The sequence below is a fragment of the Nicotiana sylvestris genome, chromosome 4 (assembly GCF_000393655.2).
Source record: "Nicotiana sylvestris chromosome 4, ASM39365v2, whole genome shotgun sequence".
In the NCBI taxonomy this organism is placed as follows: Eukaryota; Viridiplantae; Streptophyta; class Magnoliopsida; order Solanales; family Solanaceae; genus Nicotiana; species Nicotiana sylvestris.
This window is the reverse complement of record NC_091060.1, coordinates 99,494,115-99,518,710: the sequence shown is the minus strand read 5'-3', so window position 1 is coordinate 99,518,710 and position 24,596 is coordinate 99,494,115. Positions and strand designations below refer to the sequence as shown.

General features: G+C 40.3%; 1 protein-coding gene across 1 annotated transcript; it reads left to right on the top strand.

Moving 5' to 3' along the window:
• Positions 1 to 23,164: 23,164 nt before the first annotated feature.
• Positions 23,165 to 23,488, top strand: LOC104231239 (glycine-rich RNA-binding, abscisic acid-inducible protein-like). The gene has a single exon (XM_009784194.1). It carries the CDS (start codon positions 23,165 to 23,167, stop codon positions 23,486 to 23,488), a length of 324 nt encoding a protein of 107 aa, XP_009782496.1.
• Positions 23,489 to 24,596: the final 1,108 nt, after the last annotated feature.

Sequence of the window (24,596 nt, the reverse complement as noted above, 5' to 3'; positions counted from 1 at the left end):
TAAATTGTTCATAAATTCTACCGAATTTGCATGACTTTGTGCTTGTTATTTTATTCACAAAATCCTTATGAATTGATATGAATTTTGTGCTATATCCATTCTATATATGTAGTTTAATTGTTTGTAAATTTTATCAGATTAATATGGCTTTGTGCTTGTTCAATCATTCACAAAATTTACCAGATTACCACAATATTGTGTTATATTCATTCTATTGTTCACAAATCTTAGCGGATTAGTTTGTCTTTGTACTTATTAATTGTTCCCACCAGATTGGCATAATTTGTGCTATATTTATTCTGTTTATATTGTTAAATTGATCATAAATCCTATCGGATTGGAAAAACTTTGTGTTTGCTCAATTGTTATTAATATACAGCCGGATTGACATAATTTTGTGCTTTATTCATTCTACTAACAGAGAAGGATCATAACTACCCCTTTATTATCTAAAATAAGATATATTTACCCTCAGTTTTAGTTTTTTTTATTAAAAGTACTCCGACCCTTGTACTTCTGTCATGACCCAATTTCCCCCTTTGTGAACTGTCGTGACGACACCTAGTTTCTATGACTAGGTAAGCCTAATATTGTAGAAATAAAATAAAACACAAAGATAACAACTAACATATGTAATTAATTAAGCAAAAACGGTGCCACTCGGCATATACAATAAACATCTTTTCCAAAACCCGGAATGTCGCAATGACACAAGCTTCTAAGATAGTCTTAATTGTTCTATACATCGTTCTACGGGTAGGAAGAAAAATGAACATAGGGGATAGAAAGGGATTCCGAAGTCTACGGACGTGGGCAGATATACCTTTAAGTCTCCTGAAGCAGCAACCACATAGCTAGACTCGAGGCTTATAACTAGTACCTAGATCTGCACACGGGAAAACATGTGCAGGAAAGGGCATGAGTACACCACAACGGTACTCACTAAGTTCCAAGCCTAACCTCGGTCGAGTAGTGACGAGATCAAGTCAGGACCCTACTGGTAAAAATATAACAAAATAACACAGAAAGAAATATTACAGTAAAGTAAATGCAGAAATCTAATAGGAATAGAATTTGATGAAAGCCAATAGCTCAGAACATAGTAATAGCGATAGGGGATCTCCCGAGATACCGTCCCGTAGTCCCAAAGGTAAATGTATAGGGGGATCTCCCGAAAACCGTTCTGTAGTCCTAAAGTAAATAAGCAGTGCTGGGAGATCTCCCAGAATAACGTTCCGTAGTCCCAAAGTAAATATGCAGTACAAGGGGGGATCTCCGGAATACCATTCCGTAGTCCCAAAGTAAATATGCAGTATAGGGGGATCTCCGGAAATACCGTTCCGTAGTCCCAAAGTAAATATGCAACTCAACCAATATAAATAACAGTCACAACAAGAAAATCTACCGTTAGAATGAGTTCAAATCAAGAAAAACCAGGTAATTTCATTAAACATGCTGCACAGAGTTCAAATAGGCAGTTAAAACACGTAGGCATGCTATACTAATCTAAACAGGATAGAACATATGCTAGTGTAATTCAAACAAGGAGAAAACATGTTATGACTTAGTGAAAAATGGAGTTTTACAACAAATAGCTCGTGTACATACTCGTCACCTCACGTACACGGTGCTTATATATCAAACAGTACCAAATCCAAAGGGGATTTCCCCCACACAAGGTTAGGCAAGCCACTTACCTCGAACCAAGCTCAAATCAATCCAAAACAATGCTTTTTCCACGAATATCTGGCTCCGGGTGGCCAAAATCTAGCCAACTCGATTACATAACGTAAATATAACTACAAACAACTAATCTAGTTAATGAAATCAAAGCTAAGGCAAGAAAGTAGAAAAACACCCAAAAAACCTCCCCAGGCACACGTCTCAGAATCGGGTAAAAGTCACAAATTATAAATTCCCATTCACTCACGAGTTCACTCGTACAAAATTATCCAAATTCGATGTCAAAATCCCACTCAAAACTCAGAAATTCGATAGGGGAATTTTTCTCCCATTTTCCCAATTTTCTCACTCAAATTCCTTGATTAAATGAAGAAAACAACAATAGATTAATGAAATGCACTCAAAATCGAGTAAGGAATCGTTACCCACAAGCTTCCTCTGAAAATCCCTCGAAATTTTGGCTCAATCCAAGCTCTCTAGGTCCAAAAATGGAGAATAAAATCAAACATTCGATTTTGCCCTTTTTCTGCCAGTCAAACCGCGCATGCGGACCCTTCTTCGCACCTGCGATGCCGCACTTGCGGAAATTTCATCGCAGGTGCGGAATTCAGTTAAGTGGGATGGGACCGCATCTGCGAGCATTGGGCCGCACCTGCGAGCCCGCTCATGCGGTCCCCAACCGCTTATGTGCCTCCGCTTCTGCGGACTTCTCACCGCGTCTGCGGACCCACCTGAACTAGGCCCATATTTGCTTCTGCGGTTCCTTAGCCGTTTTTGTGGCTCCGCACCTGCGACCCAAAGTTTGCAGGTGCAGTTACACCAGATACAACAACTTCAGCCTTTTTCCTAAATCTCAAACCAATTCGTTAAGCACCCGAAACTCACCCGAAGCCCCCGGGACCTTAACCAAACATAGAAACCAATCCTAAAACATCATACAAACTTAGTAAAGCCCTCAAATCACATCAAACAACGCTAAAAGCACAAATCACCCTCCAATCCAAACTTAATGAACTTGAAACTTCCAAATTCGACAACCGATGCCGAAATCAACCAAACCACGTCCGATTGACCCCAAATTTTGCACACAAGTCATATTCAACACTACGGACCTACTCCAACTTTTGAAATCATATTCCGACCCCGATATAAAAAATTTCACTACCGGCCCAATATCCTATGTGTGAAAGTTTGAAGGAAATTGTATGCCTTCTTTGAATATAGACGGTGCACTCGGAAATGGGTCATCATCCTCATCATCTAGCACAATTATTGCACGTGTACCCCTGCCCACTCTGAGCGTGAAGCTCGGAATGGTGCCTCAAGTGCCAACTCTCCATCGGCAGGACCTGTGGGGACCCCCCTCCGCAAGCACAGTGCAGTCACCAAGGAAGGGAAGTAAAACCCCTTTGACAGTAGTGGTCCCTGCAGGACCATTTCGTCACTAATTACCCGGGCTGCATCAAAGTCCTTCTTCGTCATGAAGCACCATGTCAATAATGCTCTGTTGAAGTTCACATCAGTGGTGTTGCTGGAGGGCATGAACCGGCTGCAGATAACAGTCAACCAACACTTAGCCAAATGCGTAAAAGAATTGGAATTCAGGGTGCTTTGGTCTTTGATCCAGGTGGGGTGCCCCCAGCACAAAGTACATCCGTCATAGCCTCCCACGTGACACCTGGTCTGTCATGGTAGAAATCAACGTCGCCCGTGAACTGGGGCAGCTGCAATACCTGTTGGACAGTCACAATAGAGGCATCCACCACTATTCCTCGCACAATCACCTCCCACAGCATATGTGCAGGGCAGTTCGCGTAAAACTCCCTAACAATCATCCGGTTCACCGGGCCGGGAGGATCAAAGAGGTATTCCATTTCCCTCCTCCGAATTTCTTCATACATGTCCTCTTGTTCCACGCGGAGGGCTGCCCGGTCAATTTGAATCTCATGAATGAAGTTCTTTCCAGGCTTCGCATTAAAATCGTCCTCAGCTCGTTCCGATTCAAACAGGGACTCGTCAAATGTCAGCTGGAGGGATGTGCCCGCCCCTCTCCTTTGCCTTTTACGTGCCATAGTACCTGCAGGGAGTCAGAAGAAAAAGAAAAAAAAAAGAAAAATCAACTTCATCCTAATTAGTGCCAGTCAGATGGGTACTCAGACATCGCCACCTTATGGCACCAAAATAATGCCCCCATATAATTCTTCATGACAATTAGCCACAAAAGCGGGGTGGCGAAGGTCATAACCTCCATAGGGGCCTCACAACAGAACTACTTACCATATTCTGCCAACACCACCCCACACTTACTCCTGTGCATATCTTTCCAAACATAAACAACACCCCCTATCATCGAGTACAACACTCCACAATTAGGGGTGGGTAGAACCCGCCTCGCAATATCACAACAACTCCAAAATTGTGGTCCACATGGTGCCTAACAACAACTATTCCCAACAGATTAGATTTTTAGACCAAAACATCACAAATACCATGAAGGCCCAAACACCTTAACACCAACCAAGTTCACAACATTATCATACAACAACGAAAATCAAGAACAAAGCGAAAATTGACAAATTATACGAAGCCTACCTAGGTTTAAACTAAGTAAAAGTATTCTAGATTACACAAAAATAGAAGATTAAATAGAGAGAGAAAAATAAAAACTTACTAGTGTGGTTGAGTAGAAGTGGGTGATGAAGGTGGATGGCAAGGGAGTGTAATAATGGGGTTTTGGGAGGAGAAGAGTGGAAGAGAGAAGATAGAGAGAAGATGGAGAAGAAGAGAATGAGAAAAGACAGGGGGGTTGTGTTTTATTGTGCTGGACAGATGGGGGAATTAGTGGTAGGTGGGGTGGGGTATTTTGGGTAAAAGGGAAAGAAAATTTTTTTTTTTTTAAAAAAATCAGACCTGGACCCGATCTGTGGCTGCCGCGGTTCTACCGCGGTCGCGGTAGAAACGCGGTAGACCAAGTTCAGAGGGTCGTACTTACCGCGGTTCTACCGCGATCGCAGTAGAAACGCGATGACCTAGGTTCAGAGAGGGGTCAGTACCGCGGTTTGACCGCGGTCTGATCGCGTCTCTGATTCTGACGTCTTTTTTTTTATGTTATACTTACAACAATTTCGTGAGTTGCCTCCCACGGAGCGCCTGATTTAACGTCGCGGCACGACGCATGATGATCACATTTAAGGCTCGCTCGACCTCTGTGGTTCAGTCAGGTGTAGTTCAGACCCTTCCTTAAGCTCGCTCATACCCACATACAACTTCAATCTCTGACCATTGACTCTAAATGTACGAGAGTCATTCTCAGTGGCAACTTCAACCGCTCCTGACGGGAAAACTTCAACTACTCGAAATGGTCCCGACCATCGTGACTTCAGCTTGCCCGGGAACAACCTTAGTCTTGAGTTGTATAGTAATACCATGTCCCCAGGTTTGAAATTTTGCTCAACAATGTTTTGATCGTGTAGTTTCTTCATTCTCTCTTTGTACAGCCTTGTGCTCTCAAAAGCAAGATACCTGAATTCCTCGAGCTCATGCAATTCTGTGACTCTTGATGTGCCCGCAGCTTCCATATCTAAGTTTAGTTGCTTCAGTGCTCACCATGCTTTATGCTCAAGTTCTACAGGTAGGTGACAGGCCTTCCCAAACACTAACTTGTATGGTGACATACCAATTGGTGTCTTGAAAGCTATTCTGTAAGCCCAGAGTGCATCATCTAACTTCCTTGCCCAATCAGTTCTTGTGGCGTTTACAGTTTTCGTTAACACACTCTTGATTTCCCTGTTGGATACCTCAACATGTCCACTAGTCTGCGGGTGGTAAGGAGTAGCTACCTTGTGGCGCACATCGTATTTCATAAGCAACTTCTCGAAGGCTCTATTGCAGAAGTGAGTGCCTCCGTCGCTAATAATTGCCCGTGGTGTCCCAAAGCGGGTGAATATGTTCTTCTTTAGAAATCCCACCACCACTTTCGTATCATTTGTGGGCAATGCTACAGCTTCCACCCACTTGGACACATAGTCTACAGCAACACGGATGTATTTATTGCCATAGGAGCTGACGAAGGGACCCATGAAATCAATCCCCTAGACATCGAACACTTCTATCTCCTGAATTGGGTTCATGGGCATTTCGTGGCACCGCGAAATGTTCCCAGTGTGTTGACATTCATTACAACCCTTCACCCATGAGTGCGCATCTTTAAACACAGTCGGCCAGAAAAATCCGGCCTCTAGCACCTTCGCTGCTGTCCTGATCCCTCCAAAGTGTCCACCATAAGCCGATGCATGACAAGCCTGCAAAATAGAAGATTGTTCTATCTTGGAGACGCATCTCCGGATCATGTTATCCAGGCATATTCTAAAGAGATAGGGCTCATCCCAATAGTACAAGCGGCTTTCACGAAAAAATCATTTCCTCTGGACCGATGAAAGGTCGTGAGGGACTATACCACTAGCTAGGTAATTGGCCAAGTCCGCATACCATGGCGCTTCCTGATGAGTGGTGGCGAGCAGTTGTTCGTCTGGAAAAGTTTCCAAAATTTCCTCAACTTCAATTGCATTTTCAGATCCCTCAAGTCGTGATAGATGATTAGCGACTTGATTCTCAGTGCCCTTGCGGTCACGTATTTCAAGATCAAACTCTTGCAGAAGCAGCACCTAACGAATCAGGCGTGGCTTAGAGTCTTTCTTTTCTATTAAGTATCTGAGAGCAGCATGGTCAGTGTATACAATTACCTTTGATCCTATCAGGTAGGACCGAAACTTGTCGAATGCGAACGCTACAGCTAGCATCTCCTTTTCAGTCACCGTATAGTTCAACTGCGCTCCACTCAGCGTTCTACTAGCATAGTAGATTGGGTGCATCCATTTATCTTTTCGCTGGCCCAGCACTTCCCCCACTGCGTAGTCACTAGCGTCACACATTAGTTCGAATGGTTGCTCCCAGTTGGGGGCAACAATGATGGGTGCTGTGACCAGCTTCTGCTTCAGCTCCTCAAACGATACCCTGCAATCATCAGAAAATAAAAACGGGTGATCTTTCTCTAATAACTTATAGAGAGGATTGGCGATTTTGGAGAAGTCTTTTATGAACCGCCGGTAGAAACCGACATGTCCAAGGAAACTCCTGATTGCTTTGACCGAAGTTGGTGGAGGCAGATTTGCTATTACATCAACCTTTGCTCGATCTACCTCTATTCCCTTGCTTGACACCCGGTGCCCCAAGACTATGCCTTCTTGTACCATGAAATGGAACTTTTCCCAATTCAGCACCAGATTAGTCTCGATGCACCTTTTCAGCACACGCGTCAGATTCACCAGGCACTCATCAAATGAATTCCCCACCACTGAGAAGTCATCCATGAACACCTCCATTATATCCTCAACCATGTCAGTGAATATGGCCATCATGCACCGTTGAAATGTGGCGGGTGCATTGCATAGGCCAAAGGGCATCCTCCTAAAGGCATAGATGCCATAAGGGCATGTGAAGAAGGTCTTCTCTCGATCCTCAGGTGCAATGGAAATCTGATTGTACCCTGAGTACCCGTCCAGAAAACAAAAGTGTGACCTCCCTGCTAATCTATCCAGCATTTGATCAATGAAGGGAAGTGGGAAGTGGTCTTTCCGGGTGGCTAGGTTCAACTTTCGATAATCCATGCAAATTCTCCAGCCTGTGACGGTTCTCGTTGAGATTAGTTCATTGTTGTCATTCTTCACAACCGTCATGCCACCCTTCTTAGGCACACATTGAACTGGGCTAACCCAGCTGCTGTCAGAGATTGGGAAAATAATTCCCGCATCTAGCCACTTTATCACTTCCTTCTTCACCACCTCCTTCATATTCAGGTTCAGCCTCCTCTGATGTTCCCTGGAAGGTTTGTGCCCCTCTTCCAGTAGAATCTTATGCATGCAGTACGCGGGGCTGATCCCCTTGATGTCTGCCATGGTCCACCCAATGGCAGTTTTGCACTCCTTCAATACCTGTAGAAGCTGTTGGACCTGTACATCTAACAAACCAGATGAGATAATAACAGGTAGAGTGGAGTTAGGTCCCAGAAATTCATACCTGAGGTGGCCTGGCAATGGCTTTAATTCCAGCTTCGGTGGTTCTTCAATGGATGGCTTAGCTGGAGGAGTCTCCCTCTTTTCTAAGTGTAGGGGCTCAAACTCTAGATTTCTTTCCCAAAACCCTCTACCTTCCAATGCCAACACCCATTCTGCCAAGTCCTCACCGTTCACTTCCTCCAAATTCGTCAAACATGCAGCGATGGGATCCTCAATCGTCAACACTTCATCATCAGATTGAACAATTACATCCACGGCATCCAGAAGAGAGCAATTTGCGAACTCACTTGGGCGCCTCATAGATTTCTGCACATTGAATATAATCTCTTCGTCATTGAGCCTCATCTTAAGCTCCCCGGTCTCACAATCAATAAGAGCTCTCCCTGTGGCCAAGAATGGTCTTCCTAAGATGATAGGAATTTCTTCATCCACTTTGCAATCCAATATCACAAAATCAGCAGGGAACACGAACTTCCCCACCTGAATAAGTACATCATCAAGGATCCCAAATGGACGCTTCACAGTCCTGTCGGCCAGCTGCAACAGCATAGAGGTGGGTCTAGCTCTCCCAATGCCCAACCTCTTGTAAATGACCAGGGGCATAAGATTAATGCTGGCCCCTAAATCACAGAGTGCTTTCGCAAAAGCAAAGTTTCCAATAGTACATGGAATAGTAAAACTCCCGGGATCTGAGAGCTTTTCAACAACAGGTCTAGTTACCACTGCACTGCACGTCTGAGTAAGTGTCACCGTAGCCAAGTCTTGGAAGTCAAATTTCCGGGACATTAAGTCTTTCATCATTTTTGTGTATCCAGGCATCTCCTTTAAAGCTTCGATCAATGGAATATTTACTGGATTTGCTTGAGCATCTCAAAGAACTTTTTGTATTGCTCCTCCTTTTGGTGTTTAGCCAACCTCTGTGGAAATGGTGCAAGAGGTCTTTTCTTCCCAATCACTTGGGACTTTTCTTTCTCAGCTACTATCTCTACTACTGGCTCTTCAACTGCTTCAGCAACTTTCTCAGTATCATGCTGAGTATTCTTTTCTTACTGAGCAGGCTGGACTGTCACATCTGTCAGCCTTATGGATTCATCCAGTTCAATGGGTACCTGAATAAGTGTCTCAGCCTGTATATTGGCACGAACTCTCTCCTGCTCTTCATCGAGATCCCTGCCATTACGGAGACTCACCGCCATCAGCTGCTTCGGGCCCTGATCTTTAGGATTGATTTGGGTATCTGCAGGTAGCGTTCCTTGAGGACGATTATTCAGAGACATTGAAATTTGGCCCACCTGCACTTCAATATTTTTGATAGCTGCATCATGTGCATCTACTCTCTCATTTATCTTCGCAGTGGACCCAATAACCTGCTGCATCATTGCTTCCAGTCTAGCAAACCCATCGTCCTGTCTTCCACCATGTTGCTGCTGAGGCGGGTGGTACCCCTGCTGCTGATTGTTGTACCCCTGGGATCTAGGATACGGTGCCATGTTGTTGAGGGGTCTTATACCTCCCATGTTTCCGGCGTTATATTGTGGCGGAGGTGGTCTGTACTGTTGTTGAGTATGCTGACCCCAGTTCGGATTTCCTTGTCTCTGACCCCCATAGTTAGCTACATAGTTCATATCTTCAGGGTGCTGATGATGATGATCAAGCTCTGTATTCCAAGGATTACCAACTGGTTGACTAATGCAAGATGTGCACAAGCCCCCATTGGTAGTGTCTACTATGTGTACCTGCTGCTTCTGTCCTGATTCCTCCACCTTTTTGGTGAGGATGCTCATTTGTGTCAGGAGGGTCACCATATTTTCAGCCATAGTGTTTGAAGGATCAAGGGGCACTGAGTGTACCACTGGAGTGAGGGGTGCATTCCTGGATGTCCATCTCGAATTTTGTGCCATTTTATCAAGTAAACTCTGACCTTCTCTCCATGTCTTGCTCAAGAATGCCCCACCAGCTGAAGCATCCACAATATTCTTCAACCCATCCGACAGTCCCATATAAAATCGTTGTCCCAACATCTGTTCTGGAATACCATGATGTGGACACATAACCAACATTCCTTTGAACCTGCTCCATGTTTCATGCAGTGTCTCCATTGGTTTCTGCTTGAAGCTCACGATCTCATCAATTTGTTGGGCAGTTTTGTTGGGTGGATGAAACTTGTTATGAAACTGCTTGACTAACTCATCCCACGTTGCTATAGAATTTATGGGGTGTAAGTTTAGCCAAACCTGTGAAGCTCCTGTCACCGAGAATGGGAACAATAATAACCTGATAGCCTCTGGAGTGACATTGGGCTGCCTTTGGGTCTTACAGATCGACATGAAGTTCTTCAAGTATTGCTGAGGATCTTCAAGTTGTGTGCCAGAGAAGAGTCCCTTGTTTTGCAACAAGTGCAACATATTATTTGTGATCTGGAACGACTCAGCTTGTATTGCAGGCAAAACTATGGCAGTAGCTAAATTGTCAGTTGTGGGCTGTGCCCAGTCATACAGTGCACCCTCGGGCACCAGAGGTTCCGCGTCTCTGACATTCAAGTTGACTTGCTCATGCCTGCCGTTTCCGTTAGGGTCGATTGCGTCTCCCATGTCAGTTTCGAATTTGTCTATTTGTTGAGGTGGTTGAAGTCTTCTGTTGGCACGGTTCAATGCCCTGAATATTTTCTTAGGGTCTGCGAGTCCTTCAAGTAGTTCTCCGGTCCTTGTAGAGTTTCTAGGCATACACCTGTGCAACCAAGTCAACAACTGTCAAAAATTTCAATCAAAAATTGGGTGTAGAGGAACTGCCTACGCGAAGATTTTTTTTGTATTTCTAGCAATGGTAATTGATAATTTCGTTAACTCCCCGGCAACGGTACCAAAATTTGATCACGCCCAACTATGCCTTATACAAAAGACAATGCGGTCGTTGCAAATATAATCCGGTTTACAAGTCCGGAGTCGAATTTCACAGAGAGTTAACCTATCAATCACAATCTTTAGACTCACTAAACTCTTCAGAACCAGCTTCCCAAATGTTTGAATCACAAGTTGATGATTTCTTTAGTAACTAAGATTGCAAGTAAATTAAACAGGCTGTAAACTAAAACGCTAAGGTTGTAAACAATGAAGAGATAAATATGGGGTAAAGATTTCCCCTATTGATGGAATCCCTTCTGTTTATGCTTCATACAAATCTCCCAACACACCTGTATCAATCATGAACACTTTTCTTACCGTAAATCTCTCCTGAGTAATCACAGTAATATACTATTGCACTCTCCCGAGATACACTAGCTAGCTTTAATTAACACAGCTCACTTAAGATTGCACCCAAGGCTTCGTTATCCCTAATCTCGCCTTTAAACCCGCAGTTATAAATCCTTCTTATACGTTGGGAGTGGTGTTGTTCAACAATAACCTAAATATGCACTCTCTTCCGAGTTATGCACACTAAATAGGCACAGCTAATTGAGGATCCTGTCAATTAACTACAACATACACAAAGTTGAACAAATAAAGATTGAAACTAGCAATTTGTATTCACATAAACAAGAAGTTCATCCCCCAATAGGTTCCATCAAAACCTTAGACAAAAGATTTAGCTACTCATAACTATGGGTAAACAAACTAAGATAAGATTCATCATAAACTAGCAATAGAAATCAAAGAAAAGAAGAAAGATGTTTTGGGTGATCTCTCACAATTGTTTTCTTGCCAAGATACTCTCAAAATCAATACATGCCTCTCTTGGGCGAAGTCTAGTGTTTAAAATAGGGTTTTGGGCTAAAAATTCCGTATTTTGCACTTTAGTCCCTGAAATTCCCGCCTCCTGCCGCGGTTCTGCCGCGGTCGCGGTAGAACCGCGGCCAAACATGACCTCTGATCTTCCTTCTATCCGCGAACATCCTTCACTACGGTTCTACCGCGGTCGCGGTGGAACCGCGGTAGACTCAGTTTTCTGATTCTTTAGCCTGTTTTGCGTGGTTCACTTGGGATATTTCATGGTTGGCCTCTATTTCTTCATTTTTTTCACTCCAAACGTGCTCCCTAGCCTTCCTTAGTCATATATAACCTGCAAATCATGAAAAGCACTAATAAGAGCATTTTGTTATCACTTTTATTATCAAAACTATGCAAGAAGGCGATTAATTAGGGTCTGAATAAAGTTAAATTCACCTATTATCACTGAACCCTGGAGTAACCCCATCATGACAGAAAAGTGTCCCGAGTCACCTCTTACTATCCTAACTCGAGTTTTGGTTCCATCAGACGTATCCTTAATCGCCCTAATGTAAGCTATAGATACACCTTTTGCCTCCAAATATTTCCATAAAACCTCTCAAGGGACTTTGTTGTTTGCTTTTTCTAGGTCAATAAACACCATACAAATTCTTCTTCCTCTCCCTATACTGCTCCACCAATCTCCTTACAAGATGAATGGTTTCTGTCGTTGATCCCCCTGGCATGAATCCGAATTGGTTCTCGAAAATGGGCACAATCCTCCTTATCCGGGCCTCCACCATCCTCTCCCAAACCTTCATAATATGGTTTAGCAACTTGATGCCCCTATAGTTGTTAAAATTTTGAATATCACCCTTGTTCTGGTATAACGGGACCATTGTACTCTACCTCCATTATTCGGGTATCATCACCGTGCTAAAAATAACATCAAACAATCTGGTCAACCTCTCCAAACATGTCCTACCTGCGCTTTTTTTAAATTCCACCGGAATCTCGCCTGGCCTGGTTGCTTTTCCCTTGCCCATTTTATGCATAGCCTCCTCCACCTCCTTGACCTTAATAAGACTACAATACCCAAAGTCATGTCGACTCTCGGAGTGCTCCAAATCACGTAGCACAATAGTCCTATCTCCCCTTCTTCATTCAAGAGTTTATGGAAGTATGCCTGCCATCTTCTTCTAATATGTGCCTCCTCCAATAACATTTTACCTTCTTCGTCTTTGATGCACTTCACTTGGTCCAAGCCACGAGCCTTCCTCTATCTCGCCCTAGCTAGTCTATTGTACAACTTCTTATCCCTGTCTTTGTCCTGGGGTTCTTTATACAAGCATTCGAACGTTGTTGTCTTAGCCACTGTAACCGCTAACTTTGCCTCCTTCTTCGCGGTCTTGTACCTCTCCTGATTCGCGCTCCTCTTTTACTCATCTTTACTCTCTCTTACCTTCAAATATGTTGCTTTCTTCGCCTCCACTTTCCTCTGCACCTCCTTATTCCACCACTAGTCCTCTTTATACCCGTCACACTAATCCTTCGAGACCTCTAACAACTCTTTAGCTACTTCCCTAATGCAGTTCGCGGTCCTAGCCCATATACTACTCGTAGTTCGATGATTTAAAACATAATACTTATTAAAATTTTAGCAATTTTACAAACATATCAAAGTATCGTAAAAATTATTAGATTCAATTAGACCCGTAGCTTGGTAGCTGTATTTGCCCATGCGCGCTTAGCCAACGAAGGAATGTATGAAGCTGATAAAGGCTAAATAAAGACTCCATAGACATGTATAGCAAAAATAGAAAGAATTTTAGCCTATAAAATTCTAGACTACAATCAAGTCTCTTCTATTTTGAATCTCACTTTCCTTGTTGGTTGACAAATTGCGAAAAATCATCTATTCCAGTAGCCATTGCATTTGCAGTGCCACTGTTCCTTATCGCAAATTCACCTTTTTTTTGTTTTTGATTCCACACGAGTCGCATTATCCTTTCAATTCTTGTTTATAAAATTCTATCGGATTAGTATGACTTTGTGCTAGACTTATTTTACTTATATTGTTTAATTATTTATAAATTTTATAGGATTGCCATGACTTTGTGCTAGACTCATTTTGCCTATATTATTAAATTGTTCGTAAATTCTACCGAATTTGCATGACTTTGTGCTTGTTAAATTATTCACAAAATCCTTATGAATTGATATGAATTTTGTGCTATATCCATTCTATATATATAGTTTAATTGTTTGTAAATTTTATCAGATTAGTATGGCTTTGTGCTTGTTCAATCATTTACAAAATTTACCAGATTACCATAATATTGTGTTATATTCATTCTACCTATATTATTCAATTGTTCACAAATCTTAGCGGATTAGTTTGACTTTGTACTTATTAATTGTTCACACCAGATTGGCATAATTTGTGCTATATTTATTCTGTTTATCTTGTTAAATTGATCACAAATCCTATCGGATTGGAAAAACTTTGTGTTTGTTCAATTGTTATTAATATACTGCCGGATTGACATAATTTTGTGCTTTATTCATTCTACCAACAGAGAAGGATCATAACTACCCCTTTATTATCTAAAATAAGATATATTTACCCTCCGTTTTGTTTTTTTTTATTAAAAGTACTCCGACCCTTGTATTTCTGTCACGACCCAATTTTCCCCTTCGTGAACTGTCGTGACGACACCTAGTTTCTATGACTAGGTAAGCCTAATATTGCAGAAATAAAATAAAAATACAAAGATAACAACTAACATATGTAATTAATTAAGCATAAACGGTGCCACTCGGCATATACAATAAACATCTTTTCCAAAACCCGGAATGTCGCAATGTCACAAGCTTCTAAGATAGTCTTAATTGTTCTATACATCATTCTACGGAGAGGAAGAAAAATGAACATATGGGATAGAAAGGGATTCCGAAGTCTACGGACGTGGGCAGATGTACCTTTAAGTCTCCTGAAGCAGTAACCACATAGCTAGACTCGAAGCTTATAGTTAGTACCTAGATCTGCACACGGAAAAACATGTGCAGGAAAGGACATGAGTACACCACAACGGTACCCACTAAGTTCCAAGCCTAACCTCGATCGAGTAGTGACGAGATCAAGTCAGGGCCCTACTGGTATAAATATAATAAAATAACAAAGAAAGAAATATTACAGTAAAGTAAATGCAGAAATCTAATAGGAATAGAATTCGATGAAAGCCAACAGCTCAGAACATAGTAATAGCGACAGGGGATCTCTCGAGATACCATCCCATAGTCCCAAAGGTAAATGTGTAGGGGGATCTCCCGAAATACTGTTCCGTAGTCCTAAAGTAAATATGCAGTGCTGGGAGATCTCCCGGAATAATGTTCCATAGTCCCAAAGTAAATATGCAGTACAAGGGGAGATCTCCGGAATACCATTCCGTAGTCCCAAAGTAAATATGCAGTACAGGGGGATCTCCTGGAATACCGTTCCGTAGTCCCAAAGTAAATATGCAGCTCAACCAATATAAATAACAGTCACAACAAGAAAATCTACCGTTAGAATGAGTTCAAATCAAGAAAAAACAGGTAATTTCATTAAACATGCTGCACAGAGTTCAAATAGGCAGTTAAAACACGTAGGCATGCTTTTCTAATCTAAACAAGATAGAACATATGCTAGTGTAATTCAAACAAGGAGAAAACATGTTATGACTTAGTGAAAAATGGAGTTTTACAACAAATAGCTCATGTACGTACTCGTCACCTCACGTACACGGTGCTTATATATCAAACAGTACCAAATCCTAAGGAGATTTCCCCCACACAAGGTTAGGCAAGCCACTTACCTCGAACCAAGCTCAAATCAATCCGAAACAATGCTCTTTCCACGAATATCCGGTTCCGGATGGCCTAAATCTAGCCAACTCGATTACATAACGTAAATATAGCTACAAACAACTAATCTAGTTAATGAAATCAAAGCTAAGGCAAGAAAGTAGAAAAACGCCCAAAAAACATCCCCAGTCCCACGTCTCAGAATCAGGTAAAAGTCACAAATTATAAATACTCATTCACTCACGAGACTCGTACAAAATTATCCAAATTAGATGTCAAAATCCCACTCAAAACTCAGAAATTCGATTGGGGAATTTTTCTCCCATTTTCCCAATTTTCTCACTCAAATTCCTTGATTAAATGAAGAAAACAACAATAGATTAATGAAATGCAATCAAAGTCGAGTAAGAAATCGTTACCCACAAGCTTCCTCTGAAAATCCCTCGAAATTTCGGCTCAATCCGAGCTCTCTAGGTCCAAAAAGGAAGAATGAAATCAAACATTCGATTTTGCCCTTTTCTGCCAGTCAAACCACACATGCGGACCCTTCTTTGCACCTACGGTGTCGCACTTGCGGAAATTTCATTGCAGGTGCGGAATATCACTTAAGTGGGATGGGACCGCATCTGCGAGCATTGGGCCGCACCTGCGAGCCCGCTCCTGCGGTCCCCAACCACTTATGTGCCTCCGCTTCTGCGGACTTCTCACCGCGTCTGTGGACCCAGCTGAACTAGGCCCATATCTGCTTTGGCGGTTTCTTAGCCGTTTTTGCGGCTCCGCACCTACGACCGAAAGTTTGCAGGTGCGGTTACACCAGATACAACAGCTTCAGCCTTTTTCCTAAATCTCAAACCAATCCGTTAAGCACCCGAAACTCAGCCGAGCCCCCGGGACCTTAACCAAACATACAAACCAATCCTAAAACATTATACAAACTTAGTCAAGCCCTCAAATCACATCAAACAATGCTAAAAGCACAAATCACCCTCCAATCCAAACTTAATGAACTTGAAACTTCCAAATTCGACTATCGATGCCGAAATCAACCAAACCACGTTCGATTGACCCCAAATTTTTCACACAAGTCATATTCAACACTACGGACCTACTCCAACTTTCAAAATCATATTCCGACCCCGATATAAAATATTCCACTACCGACCCAATATCCTTTGTGTGAAAGTTTGAAGGAAATTGTATGCCTTCTTTGAATATAGAAGAACAAAATATAAACTTTTCTTCTATTTATACTAAAGTTCATACAAGGTATGATATCATGGATGACATTATGTGGGTCATTTCTTGTTATAAATAGCAAGGTTTTATTTTATTTGAGAACACACCAAACATATATAGTAAGAGAGAGTTCACAGATTAAGAAGAAAAATACTCTGTAAGAAAAAAAATATAGAGAGTTGAGCGGTATTGTTGTGAGGTGGAAAAATCAAAAGAAAGTTATTTCTTTTGAGTGTGTAGTGATCGTAAAGTATTTTATTCGGTACCACAAATTATAAAATCCTTGCTATAGTAAAATTTATTACTCCTCTTGGGCCATGATTTTTCCCTTATTCAGAAGGGTTTTCCACGTAATAAAGTTGGTGTCCTTATTTCTCTTATTATTCGTTGGTTACGGTATTTTAGTAATCCACATTTATTATAATTGTATAACATGAATATTATTTCTGTGAGGATTATTTTTCCAACAATTGGTATCAGAACATAGGTTCTGCTCGTACACAGAAATACTTTTCACGGTCGGTAGTACTATACGAGGTGGAAAAATAAAATGTCCAAGTAAAGTATGAAGTAGTAAAATTTAATGGAGATAGCGGTTGCTCAATATGGTAAAGAAGGATGAGGGATATGCTCATCCAACAAGAATTACACAAGGTATTAAATAGTGATACTAAGAAGCTTGATACCATGAAAGTTGAGGATTTGACTGACTTGGATGAAAAGGCTGCTAGTGCAATCAGGTTGCACTTATCAGATGATGTGGTAAATAACATAATTGATGAAGATACTTCATGTAGCATTTCAACAATGTTAGAAAGCATATACATATCCAAAACACTGACAAATAAATTGTACCTGAAGAAGCAATTATATGCCCTGCATATGGGTAAAGGAACAAATTTTTGTCACATTTAAATTTGTTTAATGGACTAATCACGCAGCTTGCCAAACTCAAAGTAAAGATTGAGGAAGCAGATAAAACCATCTTGTTGAACTCATTTCCATCTTCATACTATAATTTGTCAACAACCATCATGTACAGTAAAATCACTATTGAGTTGAAGGTAGAGGTAGAAGTTACCAAAGGAGTTCGAGCAACTATTGTAAATTTGAAGGTCGTAGGAAGTCCAAGAACTGATTCAAATCAAAAGCTAAAAATTGCTACAAGTGTGATCAACCGGGTCACTTCAAAAGAGATTGTCCAAATCTAAGAAAGGGCAAAGGTGAAAGCAGTGGCCAGAAGAATGACGACTACACAACTGCCATGGTGAAAGAAAATGATAATGTTATAATCTCTTTATAAATGAGGAAAAGAAATGCATGCACTTGACATGCCCAGAGTCGAAATGGTGGTTGACACAAAGACATCTTACTATGCCATACCAGTAAGAGAATTTTTTTTTATAGATATGTAGCAGGTAATTTCAACACTATGAAAATAGGTAACATGAGTTACTCAAAGATTATGGGGATTAGTAAAATTTGTATTAAAACAAATATCGGGTGCACATTGGTTCTAAAATATGTGCGGTATGTACCTGATTTGTGAATAAACTTAATCTCGAAAATAACTTTAGACCGAGATGGATACGGAAATTATTTTTCAAATCAAAAGTGAAGACTCACCAAGGGATCTTTGGTGATTACAAAGGGAATTGCTCGTGACACTTTGTACAGGACAAATGCAGAAATATGCCGAGGTGAATTGAACGTGGCACAATATAAGATTTCTGCAGATTTGTGGCACAAAATAGTGGGTTATATGAGCGAAAAGGAATTGCAGATTCTTTCTAGGAAATCACTGATCTTTTTTGCCAAAGGTACAAAGATAAACCTTGTGACTAATGTTTATTTGGTAAGCAACATAGAATCTCATTTCAGACATCGTCTAAAAGAAAATTAAATATACTTGATTTGGTATATTTGATATTTGTCTTCCAATAAAAATTAAATTGATGGGAGGTGTGAGCACGTGATTTTTGCTCTATGAGAACTACTCCCAAAAAATTCAAAATAAAATGGTTTTGTGTTGTTTGTAATTTATTGGTATTTTTGTCTGCGCGTGTTTATTTCTACTTTAGTTAAGAAAAATACAAAAATATGTGTTGCCTGTGCATTTAGGATATAATGTTACAATTAGGAATTAATTAAAACAATTTTGGCTTTGCGAGGACGAAAATCACAAAATGATGTATTGTGCATTCTTAGCATTTGATGTCCGATTGTGCGATTTTGTTTTCCCATGTGTTAGTCAATTATGTATGATAATTAATTAGCATTTTTATAAGTTAATTTGATTTATAAATCAATGTAGGATTTTGGTTTTTAATTTGGAAAATTAGTTTAAAAAGAAACAAGTAAAACAAGAAAAAGAAAAAAAGTCGGATTGGGCTTAGGCCCATCCCGTTTTGCCCGTTCCAACAGCCCCAAATGACCCCGGTCCAGTCCATCTCAGAAACACCCAAACGGCATCGTTTTGGGGAAGCCCTGATCAGGGCCGTTGATCTCACTTGATCAACGATCCAGATCACTCCGCCTTCACCCGTAACCCCATACCCGACCCGTGGCCCCGAACCGACCCCATCCCCTACTTAAACCAAACGACGTAGCTCCCATTAAGGGAATTGATCCAGGCCGTCAATCCTCATTGATCCAACGGACTACATTAATCTCACCATCTCAATATACCAAACCCCTTACCCCCCTCATTTCCCGACCCCTCTTCTTTATCTCCCAAACCATAGACCAAACGACCTCTTGAAACCCTAGAGCCGCCACCCCACGCCTTCGCCTGAAACCCGGCGGCAACGCCGCCGCCGGCCACCCAAATAACACCCCTGAACCTTGTAACCACCCCCAATCCAAATCCAGTACCCGTTTGCTTCGAATCATCCTCAAACTTCTCGAATCTTCATTTGAAGATTCGAGCAAAACCTGGACCTACTCCAATCCGCCCTGAACTCACACCCTGGCACCCCTTGACCTCCCTCATGACCAAACCACCGTTGGTTTGGTTCGAATCTGGCTAGAAACACTTGAACCCCAAATCGAAACGTAAGAGCCCTAGAAAACCAAAACTGGTTTCTGTCCAAAGTTTAAGGGGATTTGGGTGTTTAACTGACCTTAGTCGAAGTGTTCTCAGTTGAGAACACTCGATTAAGGTCCGTTTGACCTTAAAAAGTTCAAGTCCGAGTCTATTCAAGTCCGTCTGTTCTCTGTTCCATTTAAGGTATTTTTCCTTCTTTCCTTTTATTCTATTTTGATGGTTTAAACGTCTGATTATTTGTCTAGTATTGTTATATTAATTTTTTAATTTTTGTCGATTGTTCTGTTCTTCTCCCTCAGACCTTTCTATTTGGTTGAATGTGTGTTTCTGCTCGTTGTTGTGTATAATTATAGGCTGTTTAATCGAATCGAATAAGTTTCGTCTATTAGTTAAGACTTATTGTAAATCCCTGGTCTTGTCAATACCGCTTGAATTGCCTGATTATCTATTTCTGATTAATTGCTGTCAATTATTGTAGGCAATCGGTTAATTAGTTATCGTCGATTAATTCAGTTTTATTAGTAGTTTCGTCAAATGGTTTGAGGTCGAATATTGTATGTGCTGATCTGTAGACACTTAGCTTCAGGGCATTGTCAATATGCTGACAATGATCCTGAATTCTTGTATAGGTTTGACTTAGAATCCCTGCATTCATGATTGATTTTGATTCAGTTTCAGTTTCAGTTTTAATGATTCTGTTGAGTTCTGTGTTGTGATTTAAATTCAGTTCATTGGTTTCAATTGGAACTCAACCTTAGTCATTTAGTTGTCATGAGGATTGGTTATAGCTGTTAATCAGATTTCGTTTCAGATCATTGTTAGCTTGAACAGATTTTAGAGTTAAAAGGTTTTAATACGGATGAATAAATTATATTGGGGCAGTAATATTAAAGGGGTTTCAGGGGTGATTTGGGAATGAAACAGTTAGTATAATATTGTAATGTTAGTGTCTTGTTAGTGAGATATTAAATGTGTTTAAATTAATAAGGTAATGAGGAACAAGAGGGAATGAGAGCTGAAAATAAGGAAAAGCTTTCCTTAGTGGGTTTTAAGTGGAAAGAGGCAGACTTTTGGTTGCTGGGGGGGGGGGGTCAGGTAGTTAAGTTTAAAAGAGAGAGAGCAACAGAGAGGAAAGGGGGAGCAATCTAAAGCCGAAAGACACATTTTTGATAACGAGAGTATGAGAAATCAGTTTTCTGAAATATAAAGGGCAAAAAAGAAAAACAATTATTGTTATTCCGATCGCATTTTTCTTGGCTTCTTCATTCTGAACCATCCTGGGAACTTGAAATGTGTTTATCTTGGGTTAGAGAAGGTTTTTAATCTGAGCTTTTAAAAGGTTTACTGCTCCATTGATTTGGAATCGAATTCCTTGGTTTTAATCACTGAATCTGGGCTGTTTGTTGCTGTGTGCTGCTATTTTTATTGCTGATCTTCCTCTCCTTTTTCTTTTTCAATTCCAGGTATTCCTCTATCTACGAGCAACAATGTGAATGTGATTGTGTAATTCAAGTAGAAATCTTATGGAATGCAAGCTGTATTGGCCTTAGCTTTTCTTTGTCCGATTTCGTGAAAGGCCAAGATAGGGTCCTTTCATTACTTTATTATCGATTAATATATAAGTTTGAATTCTTTATAAGAGGTATCTGTATAAATGTTTGGCTCATACGTACTGATTGGTTGAACATTTTTATTTTTTTGTTCATTTTTGGCATAAACTAGTGTGTCATTTTTGTTGGTTTAAAGTTTCAACAAGAAAATGTTTGTTCCCTTTTAATCCATGAATGATAGTAATTTTCTGATCTTGCCTAGTTTTCTCAAAAATAATTTTGTTATATTGTAGTTAACTTTATAGAAAGGTCGATTTTTTGAATAGTTAAGGTTTGAATTTTTTTTTATTTTTTTTATCTTCTAATCTCTTTTTTTTTGTCAATTTGATTTAATATGTATACTACATTTTTCGTAGCAGTTTGGGCTACTGTTTTGTTGCTAAACGTAAATTAGCTTGCCTTATCTGTCTCTCTATATAGAAATTAATTGCCAATTATGTTAATTAGATTTTAATTTGGGTACACAAGGCACTGACTTATGAACTTGGGTACCATGTATATACACATTGATTTCTTTTAAAAGGGGAACATGTATATATGTTTAGTCGCATTTGTGGTCTTTAAACTTGGGACACTTTGAGCTTGGCTGGGAGGCAAGTTATAAGTAAAGAAGTTAGGTAATTTGGCTTTAAAGTTTTAATCATTCCAAGATGTAGTATTGATGTTTACGATAGTTGATCCTTGGGTTAATTTGGGCTGCGTTAATGTGTATGATATTCTATACTAATCTTGTTATGAGAATGAAAAAAAAAATGTTTGATAATATCTGTGATCACTTACTACAAAGGTTTGACATTGTCTTTTCCAGCAAAGTTATGCTATTAAAACATGACAGGATACTTCGTGTTGGCATATAAATTACATATTGATTTGAGTTACATTTGTGTCTGTCACTTGATATACTGCCAAAGCTATGAGGGTTTTATTTATATCTTTAGAAAAACAAGTATTCCGGTAATGGATACGGTTCATAAATATCGTAGTTTGCTTTAGGCACGTAATTAATTTACTATAACTATGGGTATTCCGATAATTATTTGTATTTGTCCGTGCATGTTCATTTGTTAAATTAATAAAAAATACAAAAATATGTCGCATTTGCATTTAGGATTTGATTCTACAATTAGGAGCAATTAAGTTTGTTTTACAAGAACAAAAAAATCATAAAAATAATGTACGTTGCATTTTTAGCATTTAATGTCCAAATTGTGTGATTTTATCGTAATTGATATTTAATTGTGTGTAAATTATTTTTAAGAGTTAATTAGCGTTCTTATAAATTAATTTAGTTTTATAGGCTAATTTAGGATTTTTAGAATTTTAGTTTTATTTAAAGAAAAATAAAATAAGAAAAAGAAGCAATAGAAATAAGAAGAAAATCGGACTGGGCCACCTTTTAAATTAAATCAACCAGGCCCAAACCAAATAATCCCTTATCCAACCCAAAAAACTCCACCAGGTCGACCCGACCCAGTCCGCCCCATTACCCCAAACAAACAACCCCCCCTTCTTCCATTTTCATTTTTCATTTTTTGAAAAAAACCTAACCTAAAAAAACTAAAACCACCCGCCCCCCTCTCCTCTTCATCTTCCCCAAACCACCCCCCTTTTCCCCTCACCTCCATGGCAGCTACTGCTTCACTCATCTTCGTCTAAACGATCACCCTCCCATGGCTGCCTTCTTCTTCTTCTCCGTCCCCATCGTCCCTACGTCAAGCAGCGCTGCTGCTGCTGCTGCTTCACTCATCGTCGTTCATCTTCTCCAACCAACCTCTCGTGCTTCTCCAGCTCCAAACGACCTCACATCCATGGCTGCCCTTCTGCATCTTCTTCACCCATCGTCGTCCAAAATTCCACCCTCCATGACTGCCCTCCCGTCTTCATCTTCCCCAAATGACCCCATCTATTCTTTTTGATATTTTCCTTTAGGGTTTATCCTCTTCTCTCGTCTCTCAGTGTAGTAAAATGGCTGCAGAAGTAGAATACAATTGCTTCGTCGGTGGGCTCGCATGGGCTACCACCGGTAGAACCTTAGCTGATGCTTTCGGTACATACGGCAAAGTTCTCGACTCGAAGATCATTAACGATAGAGAAACTGGCAGATCTAGAGGATTTGGCTTTGTTACCTTTAAGGATGAGAAATGCATGAGGGATGCAATCGAAAGAATGAACGGTCAGGAACTTGACGACCGTAACAATACCGTTAACGAAGCTCAGGCTCGTGGAAATGGAGGCAGCGGTGGTGGTTACGGTGGTGGCCGACGTGGAGGAGGATGCTGCAAGTTCTGAAGCAATTGAAGGTAACGAGCTGCGTGTTTTCATGATCGAACGTAGTGAGCAGCAATACAAGTTCATGAATCTGTAGTTCTTCTTGCTTGTTTTAATTATCTTGCCTCGTTCTAGTTTCTGTTTTTGTCTTGGTTATGTTATGTTGTTTCTTTTCTTGTCGTTGTTCATCATTTATTGCATATAAAATCAGTTTGTTTTCATCCAGTATGTTGACAGTGTTCATTTGTTTCTTGTTTAGGTTTAATCTAGAAGTGTGTTAGTTTAATCACTGAATCTTTATTTTGAGGATATTTGGTCTGAATTGAGTTTCAAGCTTAAATTGTGATTTGAGTTTGATGAATCTTAATGTCATTGATTGGGAGTTAGTTTCATGTGTTTAAATCAGTCAATTGTTAGGATTTCTCAATTAAAATTGGTTATAACTGCTAAAGTTTGGTTAATTGATTTAGGAGCATTGGATATAACTGATGGGGTAGAATGGTAATTTTAGTAGTTTCAGGGGCATTTTCGGGATTTTAAGTTTTAAAAAATGATTAATTTGAGTGCTTTGTCCACTAAGTACTAATAATATTAAATTAATACATTGTTTAATACATAATGGGGGACAAGACATGTGGTAGTGGGAATTAATACATTGTTTAATATAGTGGGGGACAAAGCAAGCAGTAATGGGGAATAAGAGAATTAAATAAAGAAAAGACATGTGGTGGTGGGAATTAATGTATTTGTTTAATATAGTGGGAGACAAAGCATGCAGTAGTGGGGAACAAGGCATGCAGGTGTGGGGAGAATATTTCGGATTAGTTTAAGTCTTTCAAGGCAAGAGTTTTGTTATAAATAAAGTCACTTAGGACAGATTTAGGGGGGATTTTGGAGAGAGTTTGGGCGGATTTTTATAGAGAGTTTAGGCGGATTTTTTAGGGGGATTTTTTGAGAGAGGAGAGGGGGGATTTTTGGAGAGAGTCTAGGCCGGATTTTTAACATTTAAAAGTTCAGTAATCTGAGAGTAAAAGGGAGGCTGATTATTTCTGAGATTTCACTGAGGTTTTAAGTGGATTTTTTGAGTTTGTTATTCCTGGTCTGCATTGGTTTGTGTTGATACTGTTTC

Bases quoted from the DNA above. Each gene is read 5' to 3' on its own strand.
- LOC104231239 (XM_009784194.1), top strand. From the start codon at position 23,165: ATGGCTGCAGAAGTAGAATACAATTGCTTCGTCGGTGGGCTCGCATGG.